The 16,266-nt window shown below is 40.8% G+C and overlaps 1 protein-coding gene across 2 annotated transcripts; it reads left to right on the top strand.

The window, feature by feature from the left end:
• Nucleotides 1-216: 216 nt before the first annotated feature.
• Nucleotides 217-3,563, top strand: LOC134011959 (uncharacterized). 2 transcript variants are annotated; one of them, XM_062451534.1, is made up of 10 exons: nt 217-576; nt 681-802; nt 1,190-1,499; nt 1,599-1,681; nt 1,854-1,906; nt 2,081-2,120; nt 2,248-2,312; nt 2,426-2,515; nt 2,620-2,933; nt 3,484-3,563. In XM_062451534.1, exons 1-10 carry the CDS (start codon nt 408-410, stop codon nt 3,486-3,488), a joined length of 1,251 nt encoding a protein of 416 aa, XP_062307518.1. In that variant the 5' UTR covers nt 217-407; the 3' UTR covers nt 3,489-3,563. The 2 variants fall into 2 exon arrangements, with proteins under 2 accessions (XP_062307518.1, XP_062307517.1); XM_062451533.1 differs by having other exon boundaries at nt 678-802.
• Nucleotides 3,564-16,266: the final 12,703 nt, after the last annotated feature.

Raw genomic sequence — 16,266 nt, 5'->3', positions numbered from 1 at the left:
ATGTGTCATCACTGTTGAAAGTTTTCTGGAAATTGTGGGCGAACTCTCAAATCAGAGGGGTTCGTACGGTGGCCGAGAGGGGCAAACCAACATTACAACATCTGAAACACTTTTACAAAGCTTGAGACAAATGTACATTTTGGAAAACATTTTTACATATCATAAAACAAAATTACATTACCAAAACACATTACCAAGTCCCGAAACAAATTTACATTTCAGAAAACAAATTAACTAGACGCGAAACACTTTTACAAGTCCCGAAACAAATTTACAAGTGGCGAAACAAATTTACAAACGACATTAGCCGGAAAGGGAATGTACCAATTCCAAAGTTGACGCGGAAGTGATAACGGAAGCGCTCAATTTGAGTTGATGGCGGTTGATGGAGTTCATGGTGACCCAAAATGGACAGCGATAGAGTGGTGTTTTGCCCGTTTTGTGGCAAACATATGAGCCAATTAACTAGATTTTGTTTTTCGTGTGGTCGGTCTTTGGAGTTTTTAAATGGCGCAGACCAGACAGAAGGACCAAACACACAGGGGACATCTCAACAGCCGGATAATGCTAAACAAAGTAAGTGCAGCATAACGCTCGCTACCTGAATGAAAGTGAATAGCGCTTTTGGTTAGCGGCCGTTAACTTTCTATTTTGAAACTGAGCTTTGCTAATTTCAGCAGAAAAACCTTGCACATCATACAAACAGTTCATGGAGTACAGAAGTGCAAAGTCCAAAGAGCGTCAGTCTTTTAACTACGGGCCGAGAGGAAGACATCGGGCTAAAGAACGAAAACACGTCCAGGTAAATTGTACTGACTGTTAGCTTATAACTCGACTGTCTGACTCGAGGTGACTCTTAAATGGATCTGTATCATAGTAGATTTATTGTACAGATTGAATTAAGTTAAAAATAAAAACTAACATCTTTGAAGAGGGTATCTTTGCGTAGATTTAGGCAAAATAACAGAAGCTCTCGTGCAGGGCGAGATGCTTTGCTAAAGCAATTGGGCAAACACTGTATCGAATTGGAGAGTGCAGCTTATTGACATGTTCGGCTCACTATGAATCTGTGGTGGCACCAATTAGACCATGGAGGGACAACACATTCTCCCATAATTAATGGGAAACACAGATGTATGTATATTCTTTTATTTTACCTATGTTTAATACATCTTTGTCATTTTATTAGATAAACATTGGATTGATGGTGCCAAATGGAACTGATTTAAAACCTCTAAGAGGGAAAACACTCCCGTTATTTGTAGACCCAGAGGTAGCAGCACCTGATGTACTGAAACAAGCTGTCCAGAAAATGAAAACATTTAACAAGGACATGCCAGAAGGACCGTACATCCTTTTGTATCCAGACTGCTCAGAGGTGGTCCATGTGCCTGGATCAGAAAGGCCATTCAAATTGGCAGAATATAAAAAGGAACTAGGAAGGCCATATTGCAGGATCACATTTTTCATTTGCCTAGAAACACATTTTAAAGGAGGAGGTTAGTGGATCCCAGGATTCAACATTTTTACATATTTTAGATACTCTACTGAAGGATGCATCTGCATTATCTACATGATCTGTTTGTTTGTTTTTACAGCAACGGATAATACTTCAGACTCTGATTCTGAACATGTCATCGCATCAAGGAGCACAGCTGAATTCAATCGAGCTGACACAGTGGTACACCAATTATTTATTTATTTTAATACTTATTTATTTATGAATGCATGTATTGATTTATCTATGACAATACTGACAACCTTTCACCATTTTATATATATACTGTATGGGGTAAGGGAACAGTTATCGAAGCTATTACAAATTGTTGATAAATTAATGCGTTTCCTCTCAGGTTTTTGAACCACAAAACCGATGTACTCCCAAACTCAAACCTAAAGATGAAAGGTAGGTACATTTTGACATCTAGCCTTTGTCACAGTCAACATTTTTTATCCTTTCTAGTGGTAATCAAACAATAGGAATCTTGCCTGTATTCGTTTACATTCTTACATGACTATTGTAGGCCTGAAGAACAGTAATAATTAATGTAGTAATTGTATTATTTGTATCATGTTTTAGAGATGCACCGGGACATTCAGCAACAATTCGGCCTGGACAGGTAATAGGGCAGACTGTGGCAGCCTGACGTTTCTTAGAGTTGTTGTTTCTCCCTTGTACGTCGCTTTGGACAAAAGCGTCTGCTAAATGTAATGTAAATGCTTCAGACATTTTAATTTGTTTTTCAGATAGTAATATCTGATGCTGAGGATATGGATCCATCTGAAACAAATCCAGACAAGACTTGCTACAGGTAAAAAATAAATTAAAAAAAGGATAGTGACTCACATACTTTCAATTTAATTCATGGGGAAGAAATTTGTGTTTGTAAGATGTTTTAACATGGAAATTGTAATTTCCCAACAGTAAATACACGGACCTGTATGCACCAGGTGTTGAGGAAGAGGATGAGGAGCTGGTTGCAGTCAATGTGGAGAATTTCCAACACACGGCAGTGTAAAATTAGCTTTTGAGTGTGGCATTCCGGTATTTAAATAACTGTTGTGAAAGTGTGCACTGTCTGGGATATCCATTAATTAAATCACTTTTTGTCATTACAGGGAGGAGATGGACATTACACTACCTGACATTGTAGCAAACCTGGCACTTCCTATTGATCACAAAAGAGTCAGCAGGTTCAACATCTCAAGGGCTAATGTTTGGGATGGAGCCGTCAGAGGTTTCAAGCGTACAACATATTCTGAAACCTGTGACATGCTGGTCAGATTTACTGATGATGCTGGTATTTTTGAGGAGGGAATTGACACTGGTGGTCCAAGACGAGAATTTTTATCTCTGCTAATGAAACACCTGAAAGACCGGCCCATTTTTGATGGACCAGAAGGACATCGGTTCTTGGTCTACAATGCAAATGGTATGTATGGGGTTAGAAGTGTGCTATACTAATGGTTGGTTAATGATCATTAAACAAATAGATGACACAGCATATGCTTTTTTCCTCAATATCTTAAAGTATATAATGTATTGTATGTTTTCATTTTGCAATATGAATTCATTCATAGCTGTTAGGGAGGATGAATACTTCATGGCAGGAAAGATGATCGCAGTGTCAGTTGTACATGGAGGTCCAGGACCCCATTTCCTGTCAGAAGATCTTGTACATTATCTTGCCGGCCAGCCTTCATTCAAATCAACAGTTAATTTAATAACTGATGAAGAAATAGGGAAAGCTTTGCGAGAGGTGAGAATAGCATAAATCTACAATGTGGTAGGACAGAGTTTGACATAGTTCCTGCACTGTTTTAAGACAATGTTTACTTCCTATATTGCATACACAGAATTTGCAGAATGTATTAGTTTTTGATAGGGTAGGGTTACTGCATGCTATGTATGTCACAGAATAAAAATGGGCAAGGATAGTACATAGTTATTTACTGGGGTGTTTATGCCTCTTTGTCTTTAAGATTGAGAATGCTGCTTCATTGGATGCTCTGCAAGAATGTATCATGAGACACAGCACAATGTTACAGACAGCAGGCTGTCTGAGACATTTGGCTGCTGTGGAAGAAAAGAAAGAAATTGTGGCAGACTACCTCCAGTGGTATATTATTGACCGCAACTCATCTGTAATTGACAGGTAAGATAATATTTTGAATTATAATGGTGATTTTCTTTTATATGTTTATGTATGACATTTTTGTTTAAAATGCTTCATGGCATCTGTTATTAGTTAGCCACTGTGACAAATGTTTTGCCTTAGGCTTTCAGTTGTAATACACTATGTGATGTCTGTCTCTCCATTCCTTGCCAACCTGCCCTCTGTGTCATTCCTCCGTGTGATTTTTTTTTTTTTGCAGTTTGTAACACCTTTCCATGTGCAAATCAAAAGAATGTTATCACACAACCATTTTCCCCAAATGTTTTTTTTTAGGTGGATAGTAATTGTCGTGAAGAGAACCTCAAAAAGTTTTCTTTAGATAATTTAAATGCAGTTGGCAGTACACAGCAGTGAAACAGTGTTTGTGTTCACTTTGTAGATTCAAAGATGGTCTTTCAGCCCTTCAGTTTCTGACTACACTACAGCAACACCCTACTGTCCTGTGCCACTTTGAAAAGCGACTCACTGGCTTTGAGCTCGAAAAACTTTTCAAACCTGACCTCAGCCCTTCAGAGAGTAATAGGAGACTAAAAGAAAGTCAAACTGTGGCCTACTGGGCAGACTATCTCCTTGACTGTGAAGGTTTGTAAGGTTTTTTGTAACTAATTGGAAAACCACATTACCATGGTATATCTGAACATTTATTTCTTTGCAGAAGGCGCGGCTGCTGTGTCTGTGGAGGACGTTTTGATGTTTGCAACTGGGCTGACATCACTTCCCCCATCTGGCTTGCAACCATTGCCACAAATAGAGTTCCTGGATGACTCCCCATTCCCAATGGCAAATACATGTTCAAACTTGTTGAAATTACCACTCCTGGACACATATAGTGTGTTTAAATCACAAATGGACTTTGGAATTCAAAATAGTCCAGGATTTGGCTGTCTATAAGCCCTATGACTGGAAACCCCTAGAGCTCTGACTCTAAAAATGTTGTTTCTTTGTTGCTGTTATAGTTGCATTTGTTAAGGAGGCTTTTATAATGTAAGGGTATGTGAGCATTCTCAGTTAGCATTTTGACAATTGTTTTAGATTGTGTTTTAGCTCAATTTGAAATCCATAGTCTCTGGAGCCAAACCTATGTTAAACAGAAGATATAATTAAAAGTATTTAAATTTAAGATAAAAGCAAAACAAATACCATCTATCACCAAAGTATTACCTGTGTGGTAAGTAGTAGAGCTCATTGGGCAATCCTCCTGGACATGATGCTGTTCTGGAGGGGCGAATCCTGTGACTGTTCCACAGTCTCACACACTCATCCAAGTCCTTCTGAAGAACATCACCAAAGCAATATCTCAGTAGACACTGATGCTCGTGACTCCCGTTGAAGTATCCGGCATCTGTAAGGTCTGCAAATAGCTCCATCCAGAACTGAGCCCTATAGAAATCGATAAATAATAAAAAAGTTAAAGTTTTAAGCATAGACGTTTGAATGAATGAAGGTTACACATAATTAAATGACTTTATGAAGGCCACTTACCTTCCCTTTCTGAATATGGACCACCATGACTCAATCCTCTGGTTGCTTGTGGATGAGCCATACATGTGGCTGGACGCTCCAGAGTAGTAGTCATTGTGGTGGTGGCGTAGGGTGCACTGAATTGCGGCCATGGTCCCGTTTTCCGTGCCGCAATCAGTCCTCAGTCTCATGGGGATGACACCGAGGTTTCGCACACATGACAGGAAATAGTGAGCGATCACAGTTGGATCATTATTTGTTGATCCACATACAAGCCACAGTACTTTACGCGAAAATCCATCGATACACCCTGAAAGAGCCAAACCGAATGGCTTGAGTTTATCATAACCATCCGCGTGCCAAATATAGTTCGGTCCCATGGAGTGGTAGGTTCTCCTTATAAACCTTCTGCGTGCTCTCCTCTCGCACCCTCGAGGATTGAGCTCCCGGAGCAAATTCATTACATGATCCCTCTTCACTCGCAGATTGTACTTTTGTTTGAGCACCTGCCACATCATGCGGTAGCCAAACAGCTGTCCAGGTCCACGAAGTTCCAGTCGTATTGCCCTAATTATGACGTTTGTAGAGGAGAAATCCTTTCTGCGATATAACCCAGCATCATTCAGTTTGCTTTTCAGAGACCTCAAGCTGATGTGCACACCGTGTAAACATGACATCATGTCCACGATTGCAGCGTACGAGTGTCCCTCATTAAAATATGGTATGCACTGCTGCAACACATCTGGTCCTTCACTCTGGTCTGCGCCATTTAAAAACTCCAAAGACCGACCACACGAAAAACAAAATCTAGTTAATTGGCTCATATGTTTGCCACAAAACGGGCAAAACACCACTCTATCGCTGTCCATTTTGGGTCACCATGAACTCCATCAACCGCCATCAACTCAAATTGAGCGCTTCCGTTATCACTTCCGCGTCAACTTTGGAATTGGTACATTCCCTTTCCGGCTAATGTCGTTTGTAAATTTGTTTCGCCACTTGTAAATTTGTTTCGGGACTTGTAAAAGTGTTTCGCGTCTAGTTAATTTGTTTTCTGAAATGTAAATTTGTTTCGGGACTTGGTAATGTGTTTTGGTAATGTAATTTTGTTTTATGATATGTAAAAATGTTTTCCAAAATGTAAATTTGTCTCAAGCTTTGTAAAAGTGTTTCAGATTTTGTAATGTTGGTTTGCCCCTCTCGGCCACCGTAGGTTCGTGACCGGAAGTTGAGTTCCGAACTGGTGATGTACAATGTTTATCGGTTATGACACTGTTGGTAGAGGAGAGACGATTGACTTGTTATATTGTTTTACAACTTTGTGTTAACCGTTATATATTTGATGTTAGACTTTACATCGGTCTGATTACCGCCAGAAGGCATTTGTTTTTGAAGACGGAGACATTCTGTTTTGAAAATGCTAATGTTAATTCTTTGACTGAATTCTCCACTTGAAAAGAGGCGCATGCGCTTGAGCCTAGCGGAAGTTGATTCTTTCATTGAAGCTCATTCTGCGTGCAGTGGCCCACACCCGTCATGAGTGCAGGAAAAAACAAAAAAAAACTCATTTTATAGAGAATTTGACGTTGATTTGAGAAATATATTGGTTGGAAAACAGATGTGTGTTTCTGTTTCTTTGTCAAACTTATTGTGAGAAAATATTGTGAGTTGCCATACTCTTGATTTGGAAATTATGTACAGACCGATTTTCTATATTATGAGCTTGATTCGTTATTGAATAACACGCTGGAAATTTAGTTTTTGGGTAGGATAATTGGTAAAAGGCCAGTTTTGGCAACAAAAGCGGTATTCATTTTAAGAATTACAATCCCGGGGTTATTGAAACTTTTATAGAAAGTTATGTGTTCAAACGGAAATGTTATGTTGTTTAAGGAATATTTTTGTTTATGTCTGGAAATGTCAGATGGTTTTAATTTTTAATTTTGTGGGAGTTCACAGATGTTACTGTTGTTTAAAGAAATATGTAAAGGGTTATGAAGAAGTGATTAGAAAGATTGAGCCAGTCCGAGGGACTGAAGTGTATACAAGGGGAACTAGTTCGAGAGACTGAATTGCGATTGTTGTTAAGGGCAAAGGTGCTACATATGTGTGTTTATTGCTGCTGAGATGATTTGTTGAAATGTGTTGGGTTTGGTGGTATTCATATTTACCTATTTAAATGGACTTGAAGTTGAAGCTTTGTCCAACAAGAATGCTAATACATGGGTAAACTGTCATTCTCTGACGAGTGATATTAGGTGCATATGTAGATTTCGGAGCCTAATTTTTAAGTTGAAATTAAAATAGTACTAATGGTTGATAGAATTGTAAAGGTTGTAATTGTAAAGAAAATCCAGGCTGTGACTTAGTTGGCTAATGGTTAATGGTGAAAACGTGGAGGAAGTGCATTTTGCTCTGTCCTGAGACAAAGGAGAGTCCAGGAAGTTGAATTTGCAACTATGGCAACGACATTTGCTAACAAACTAACAGACCGACAGGCGGGTTACAGGCTAGTAAAGGAATTGCAGCTTGATATTTGAGATCCAGGATGAGTAACCGCATGACGCATGCGCAGATGGAAATTGAGAAATTGACTAAGACGAAAATTTAGAGAAATAGATAAATTTGGAGCGAATTTTACATATTAATTTGGTTATTTTTGAAATATGTTGGGTGATGAGTATTTTGAGACATTTGCTAACAAGGTTTTTGTTTGTTTGAGGACATTTTAAATGAGTTTCAGAAATTCCGAGGAAAGGTGGGGGCTAAAAAAAAGAGTCCCGTTACGTTGAGTTTTACAAAGGTGATCCCAGGGGGTGTAATTCTGCATAATTATGTGAGTATTAATGGTGAAAGATATGTCCGTTTAGATGAATTCGAAGTTTGGTGGTTTACGAATGTATGATTTAACATTTGTTCTAATTCCTAGCCAAACAGGGAGGTAGAAGCCTTTCAGACCAGAACTTGTATTTACGAGCGGAAAATCTGTGATGTGTGATGGTACGCATAAAAATGCAGAAATTAGACCCCTGGTTCATAAATTAGTTCTAATTGGATTGGAAAAGTTATACTTTAGCAAAATTAAGTGAATAGATGGTAAACGCCAACCATCTGTGTTTTTTAAAAGAGAAAAAAAAAAAAGGTTGAGAGTTTTTGCTTTGTTCCAGAGCGCGCTGATAGACATTGTTTATTTGAGTTGATTCATTGAGTACTAACAAAGAGTAATTGAGATAGCTGGTAAATATGGGAATATTCAAAGGTGTATACATTACATGCTTTGATAGGACTTTTGAGAAGTTAAAGAATAAGATTTTGTTTTATGGGTTTATGTTAAATTGTGAATTTAAAGGTTTAAAAAGAAAAAGGGAGAGTTTATATTTTCTTTTGTCTTAAGGGTATTGTTTGATTGATGTGATTGCGAGTCGTAGCGTAATTCTAGCATGAATTACTTATTCTAAGAGCAGTTTTAAGTGTGCGAACATGGATTTAATGAAACAAGAGAACGTTTTGTGGATGTTAAGAGATGATTGGTTTAAACACTTTGATGTTCTGAAAAGGGAACTATGCATATGCTTTGAAGAGGTATATGGGCAAACGTTTTAAATCAAAATAGTAAAATCTAGAGGTTTTTAAGGAGTTTTGATAAAGGTATTAGATGCAATGTGGTTATGAAATGAGAAAGAGAAAATAATTGCAATGTACTTTTGTTTGGAGTTTGACTGTAATTTGATTTCTTGAGTTTTCTTTGAGAGTTTTATCAGGGCATGGTACAATGTTTTGGGATAAACAGTTAGGCAGTGATGAGGTTGTTTCATTATGGTATTGGTTCATAAAGAGGGTTATTATAACTTGGTTTTGAAATAATTTGGGAAGACTCATTAAGTCTTCCCAAAGTAAATTGTCTCAGTAAATTGTGGTTATGATGGTTTGTGCTAAGTAGCTTGTTCTGGACTGCAGCCAAAGCAAGTTATGAAGTTCTACCTATCTAACCTATATAGAAATATAGATGGGGTATAAGTTTGGCTAATGGTTACATTAAGAACATTTTATGGTCTATGTTTCATTTTGAAATCATACAGATTAAATTCTGGTTTAAATACAGAAACATTTTTTTAAAAAGGGAATCTGAAATATAAAGGTATTCATTTGAACTGTTCCTAAAGGTTTTTTGAAGAAAAGATAATAAGAGACTAAAAGTTGAGGTTATTCGTAATTTGGTTGTTTTCTAAAATAGTTTTATTTTATACAAATTGGTTCCAAAGTTGGTTGCTTCAGAGTAAGCTTGTTAATTCATAAAAAGGGAAAAGAGTTAAAATATTTACTGATAGTTAAATACATCATTGGTGTTACATATGATTTTGGGAAAGGTATGGAAACAGGAAGTTTCTTATTTTCACTTATAGAACAACTTGCTGTATGCAAATGTGGAATTCACTCTAACAATGATGATTATTCCACAGGGAAAATGCTAGTGCTGATACTAGCTGGAAAAGTTTCTAGATTGCCTGCATGCATTGATGAACTAACTAGAATATGTTTTTGATGTTGATACGTTTACAGGAAGTGATGAGATGATGTTGCTATGTCCGGATGAGCCTAACTTGACAAATTTGGGTTTACAGGACTCTTTTGAGGAAAATTGTTGTGTGACCTTGATACAACATTTGTTACAGATTCTTTAAGGGAAGCGCAGGCTTCTTAGCGAGGAAGAGGTGACGTTTAGGAATTTATGACTGACTGATGACTGACTGATCCAAACAGAGAGTGACTATGGGGGTTTTATGGTTTTATGTCTTTAGTTTCAGTAGTTCGGATTTGTGATAGGACTGTGAGGGTTTGATATGATATTGCTGAGTTGAAAGTATTGGACTGTATTTAACCCAGAGTGAGAATTTTGTTTTGTTTGAGTATATTTGATCAGAATTACAGAATACAGCGGACAGATGGAGAAAGGAATGGTGGAATGGAGATTCGAACTTGGACTTACCCACAAGAAAATGCGTTTTGGAAAAAGGAAGGATATGAGAATAAAAATGGAGGTTGTATGGTCTGCATAAAACATTTATCTTGAGATTTTGCTAAGTTAACACATGGAAAGATCATGCCTCTACAGTTTGTGTGATATCAAGAACGCATTATTTTAGCATACATGAGGATTTGTAATGGATGCATAGTCATTTTGTCCCTTTGTCCCACATATGGGACAATACTTGTCCCATATGTGGGACAAGTATTATGAGAAAAGGAATTTAAACACGATAAACTTCACAGTTAAGGTTAGAGAAACCATTTGGGTATTGATAGATGGATTTTGTAGAGTTCAATTTTTGGAGAAGTGATACTGTTTTAATGATTGTTGATGGTTGTTGGATGGGAAGAAGTTTTAGACTTCTCAGGTAGATTTGGGCTCAGTGGTCAAGTTTTGTTAATTTAGATTATTCTTCTATGAGATTTTTCTTTGAGGATATGTAATGATAATGGGTCACACTTGTTTATGGAAGTTATTTTGGTGTTGATAGCATTCAACATTGTGTTAATCACTTCAGTTGAATGAGAGAACAGAACTTTGAAGACTAAGTCAGACGACAAGAAGTCAGTTACCTTTAACTGACCTCTGTGAGAATGTGCTTGTTTATCACTGTGCAACCTTTTGGAATCTACTTTGTGTGAGATTCACAGGCAGGTGAAGGAGGCTATTCCTATGACTGGACCGCTGCATGATTTGATACCAGGGGACTGGATTGTGGTGAAGGACCTGAAACGCCTGGTAAAACCCAAGGTGGACGGGGCCATACCAGATTCTCCTGACGACTAATCCAGTGGTTAAGATCGGAGGGAAGAGCAACGTGGATACATGCTAACCATTGTACGCGTGCACCTTGTCTGGAGACGGAAACAGAGGAAATGCGTTCTGCGTAGTACCAAGGAAATTTCCGAGCTGTACGCAAAGTGCAGTGTCGTTGAAAGTTGCCCTGAGCAATTTGATCGTTGTTTGCGATTGGTTCGACTCGACTACACTGACTGAAAGAAGTTTGTCTACAAGCCAACTGAAGATGGTCACTACGGATGCACAATCATGGCATCCGTTCCGACAACCTGGACTTTGTGGTATACGGGGTACAATGGGTTTTGTCTTGGGAATGGCATTTCTTATTGTGTTTCCAAGGTTCTAATGATATTATGACGACAAATGTAATGACTTCAATTGTTTCACCAGTAATGATGCAGCTGTTAAAAAGAGATGTGCCTACGAAGTTTAAAGCTAGAAATCAGGTAGCTGCAGGATTAGAATGATGTTTTTGCGTACGGCTAGCAAAATGTGGATTGTATTAATTATACATATTAGAATCAGAAACGTTTTATTAATTACATGGTGGATACGATTTCTGGGTTAGAGAACAAGGGCTAAGACTTTTTCAATTCAGATGGTGAACTATAGTCCTTTAGAGGATTCTGACTGGGTTCCACCATTTAAGGATGAAGAGGCTACTGTGAGTGATATGTAATTCTCTTGTTATTTTTGGGGTTATGTTTTGATTAAAGGGGGTTACGTTATTTTCTTGCCTCCATATCTGTGTGGATGTTTGATATTATTTTTGTATGCTTATGCTTTTGTATGCCTATGTTGTTTCAAAAAAAAAAAGTAAGGAATGTGATGGCATTTTTTGATATAGTTACTAAGAGTGTATTTTTAATAGACTGAGGTTGTGTTTAAACAAATGGATGTTGCAGTTGGTCTTAAGGTATTTATGGTGTTGGTTTATGATGCCTGATTGAGAAGCTAGGGGCACGGAGGTTGGGGGATGTTTGAGTTCTGTGGCCTAAAGGGAGAAGGGTAGATGGATCAGTTGATCTAGCAGCTCTGACCTTTTGGCCAAGGAGATTGTGTCCTGTGTCCTGTTTGTGTTTCATTAAGGGTATCCTTACTGTCCTCATTTAGAGAAAGAGCCGTGACATCAAAAGACTTTGGTATCTTGACCTGGGGGGTTATATTGTCTTAACTGTCACTGACCAGTGTTAGCCAATCACAGAGACCACTGCATTGATGAATTGATCATTTATTAGGGCATCTGTTTTAAGTGTATAAAAGCACAAGCTTTATGATTGTTCTTCATCACTCTTGCGAACGACCTGTGGCTAGCACCTCCTTCGTAATGACTGATCAGCAAAGCTTTGTTTAATATTACGTAATTGTATAATCTAAATAAATTGTTTTAAAATCACATCTCTTGACTACTCAGATCTACACAGTGCCACCTGAATTTCCACCTTTACAGACAGTTACACATGAACGTTTGATTGATTTGGTTAACACAGTGCAGTGCAGTGTGCTTGCCAGCACTGAATGGACATCTCCCACAACCTCCAGTGAGTCTAGGTTTACTTTTAAATGATGATTATTCATGTATACAACAAAGAGCCCATAATGATGTGTCAGTAGCTGCTCCTGGTCTGTAGGTTGTTTGAGGCTCCTGGAAGCTGTGGTTGAGCGCCTCCTGCAGGCTGAGCTGGGCACTGCTGTACTCTGCCCTCAGCAGCTGCAGCCTGGCCATGGCCCCCCTCTGGACACAGCAGCTCCTGGACCAGAGCCCGCTGAGACATCTGCACACACACACACACACACACACACACACACACACAGTACATACACAGTACATACACACACACAGATCTGCATACACACACATGCACACACACACACAGTACATACACACATATACAATACACCGTTACGTCACCAGACATCATGTCTCTAGTTTTGGTCTGGATGATGTCTGTGTTTTGTTTGTTCATTCCCTCCCACTCAATCCAATTCTCCGTCTGATTGGTCCAGTCCGGTCTCTTCCCAGATCCAATCAACAGCCTCCCCTATCACAACCATCATCAAGACTTGCCTCCCATAGAAGCTGCACCTTTCTTCAGCCCCAGGAGAGGGAACTGATCCATGATGTGGAAAGAGTTGTTAGTATGAGGACTGGGTTTTGTGTTGACTTTGTACTTGGTAGGAGAATAGCTGGAGTTGATCTTGTTGTCTTTATGCCTGTACCCTGTATAGAGCTTTGTGTTGGTTTGTTTCCACCTTCATACAGTGGAAAGGGGATCATGAAGCTGCCCATGGGCCTGCATCCCATCACATCGTTTCTATCCTGTTGAACAACACCAGGTAAGGAGAGGGGCACTTTGGGATTCGAGTCATTATGTGGTTAGGAATCAGAATCATCAAACACGGGACGAGATGTTAAAACTGTCCATTGTGCCAATAGATGGTATGCACTCACATGAGATTTGCCGTGATGTTGACAGAGTGGCATGGGAGGTTTATTTCTTCGACTGGGTTAAGATGGGACACATCCTCAGTAGTGTGCCTCCGAATCAGTGGCTGTTTCGGCCTTTAATCACTAAACACCCTCATCAAAGGTGGCCAGCTAAAGGGTGATCAAGCCTTAGCTTGTGTCCCATGCCCAATTCAGATTTCCCACAGGACTATGCAAGGCAGGGGCGTTCTCTTGAGCCAGCCCTACAGCTGACCGCATACCTCACATGCCCTCCTCATGTTGGAGGGATCTGAATTGGGTTCTCATGAAGTGATAGCCCAGCAAGGGTCCTTCCATTTGATCCAGATCCACTGGCTGCCTCTTTCAGCTGCTTGACAAACTGCTCGGACGGTCTGCCGCAGAGCCTGTCCATGGATTCCAAGTTCTCTCAGCAACCTGATGGTGGAAGAAGCCGCGAATCCTCTGCATCCCACTTCAACTGGCCAGACTTTTGCATTCCAGCCACGCTGAGTTGCGTCTGCAGCCAACTCTGTGGAAGGCAGTTTCTTACGCTCGCAGGCCTCTTCAACAGAGTTTTCCCACGGGACTGTGAGCTCTGTGATGTACACGATGTGAAGGGGACCAGAGTACCATGTCTGGCCTAAGGTTGCTAGAAACAATCTCAGGTGGGAAAAGGAGTTGCTGGCCAATATGGACAGGCATCTTCCAGTCCCGGGCCATGGCTAGGTGTCCAGTGTCTGGCTTCGTAGGAGGATGCTTGGGCCTTTTCTGTCCCTCCCGGATGAATGTTGCCGTTTTAACGGGATTGCTTGTTTTTGAAGGTAATGAATTGGTTGCACTCCTCTTGGTCTCAAGTGCTGCAGCCAGGCTCTTGAGGACCTGATTGTGCCTCCAGGTGTAGCGGCCTTGTGAGAGGCTGGTCTTGCAACCTGTCATGATATGCCTGAGAGTCGCTGGAGCTGGGCAGAGGGGGCAGGTCGGGTCCTCGCCTTACCATGGATGGAGGTTCTTTGGTGATGGAAGCACCTCGTAAACAGCTCTTCTGATGAAGCTCATGTTGCTTGCCTCCATTTGCCAAAGCTCCTCCAGTTGATCCTTCTCCTCTCCAGGCCTTCCCACCGCGTCCATTGCCCTTGTTTAGCAGGAGAGACAGCCTTTGCACTTCTCCTCGTCTCCTCCTGTCTGCGCACCTCCTCGACCACCAGCTTCCTGCGTTCAGACGTTGTTGCCTTATGGAACGTTGGTCTGCTTGCTGCCAGGCCAACGCCTCCTCTTCCATGCTGGATATTCCCCACCATGTCTTGGTGTCTCAGGGCTGATGTTGCTCGCTGCACAGCCTTGGATGATGTCCATTTCCGTCCAGTTTGTAGGGGAGGTGCAGCCTTGCTAATGGTCTGGTTTTTGGAGTCCTTCAATGTCACCTGAAGTCTTACTTCAGAGCACTTGTACTCCTCCATTAGACTTGTAAGAGGTAGTTCAAGGACTCCTTTGCCATAGAGGCCGATGTTACTCAGACATGGTGGGACACCCAGCCATTTCTTCACGTATGAGGTGATGGTTCGCTCCATCTTCTCCACTGTTGTTATTGGGACCTCACAGACGGTGAGTGGCCACATTACCCGGGGGAGAAGTCCAAACTGTAGGCACCAGAGCTTGAGCTTCCCAGGCAGTAGGGTCTTGTTGATGTTCTCAAGACCGTCGGCGATGTCCTGCCTTACTTGCTGCACTTGATCTGTATCCCGGAGGCTTTCGTTGCGCCATCTGCACGTTCTCTACTTCCTGCCATTTTGGAGGGTCAGTGTCCAGATTCAGAATTCTGGTGGTTGAGTAGGTGGGATGTCATGTGGGATGATTATCTGCTCATGCCTTTTCGTGTCCTGGTGGACCTTTTCCACATGTTCTTCCAGGATAGAAAACAAATATCCCCCCTCTGTCAGACCCGCCTCCTTATATGAGCCAATAGGAAACAGGAGGAGGAGCTGAAACTTGATCCTGAGAGCAGGAGCTGAAAAGAGGCAAGCACACAGGAGAAACACCACACATAAGAAATGTAATTATCTATTTCATTTTATTTCATTATATAGTTGATTTTAATGAATCCACAACATATGGCTAAGAAGCTACAATTAGATGAATCTATATGGAATGTATGGCGCACATGTTCACATTTCAGTAGGATATGATTATTAATATCACTGGGTTCTGTTCTGTCTCTGACACCTAAACTGATGATTCAGTGTGTTTTCAAGCAGCTTTGCTTTAGATCTAGAACAGTTACTTATGAAAGGAAGCCTACAAGTATTACACAGTCTTAGACTGACATCTAGTGGACAGAAGTGGAACTCCCGAAGCAGATTTCTGGTTGGGTTGGTTAGTGTGGATAACATTAGCATGGCGACCACCTCCACAGCAATATCAGGTTGTTGTTGAACACATTCAGTTGAGGCTGCACTGCCTGGTGTGGTGGGTGGGACTGTGGCCAGCTCAGGGTCCAGCCCTCCCTTAGAGTCCTCCCCAGACCTGCTTCCCTGGCTGCTCTGAGAGACACTCACCTCTCTCCCACTGTCTCTCTCTCCATCCCTCTCTCCATCTGAGAGACACTCACCTCTCTCCCACTGTCTCTCTCTCCATCCCTCTCTCCATCTGAGAGACACTCACCTCTCTCCCACTGTCTCTCTCTCCATCCCTCTCTCCATCTGAGAGACACTCACCTCTCTCTCACTGTCTCTCCCTCTCCATCCCTCTCTCCATCTGAGAGACACTCACCTCTCTCTCACTGTCTCTCTCTCTCCATCCCTCTCTCCATCTGAGAGACACTCACCTCACTCTCACTGTCTCTCTCTCTCCATCCC

This window comes from Osmerus eperlanus, chromosome 25 (assembly GCF_963692335.1).
Source record: "Osmerus eperlanus chromosome 25, fOsmEpe2.1, whole genome shotgun sequence".
Classification (NCBI taxonomy): Eukaryota; Metazoa; Chordata; class Actinopteri; order Osmeriformes; family Osmeridae; genus Osmerus; species Osmerus eperlanus.
The sequence above is the reverse complement of the archived record's forward strand: the minus strand, read 5'-3'. Positions and strand labels throughout refer to the sequence as shown.

Excerpts from the sequence above, each read along its gene's own strand:
- LOC134011959 (XM_062451533.1), top strand. The coding sequence starts at position 408 with ATGGACAGCGATAGAGTGGTGTTTTGCCCGTTTTGTGGCAAACATATG. Across the intron at positions 1,907-2,080 it reads CTCAAACCTAAAGATGAAAG|AGATGCACCGGGACATTCAG; the intron begins GTAGGTACATTT and ends ATCATGTTTTAG. Across the intron at positions 2,516-2,619 it reads AATTTCCAACACACGGCAGT|GGAGGAGATGGACATTACAC; the intron begins GTAAAATTAGCT and ends TTGTCATTACAG.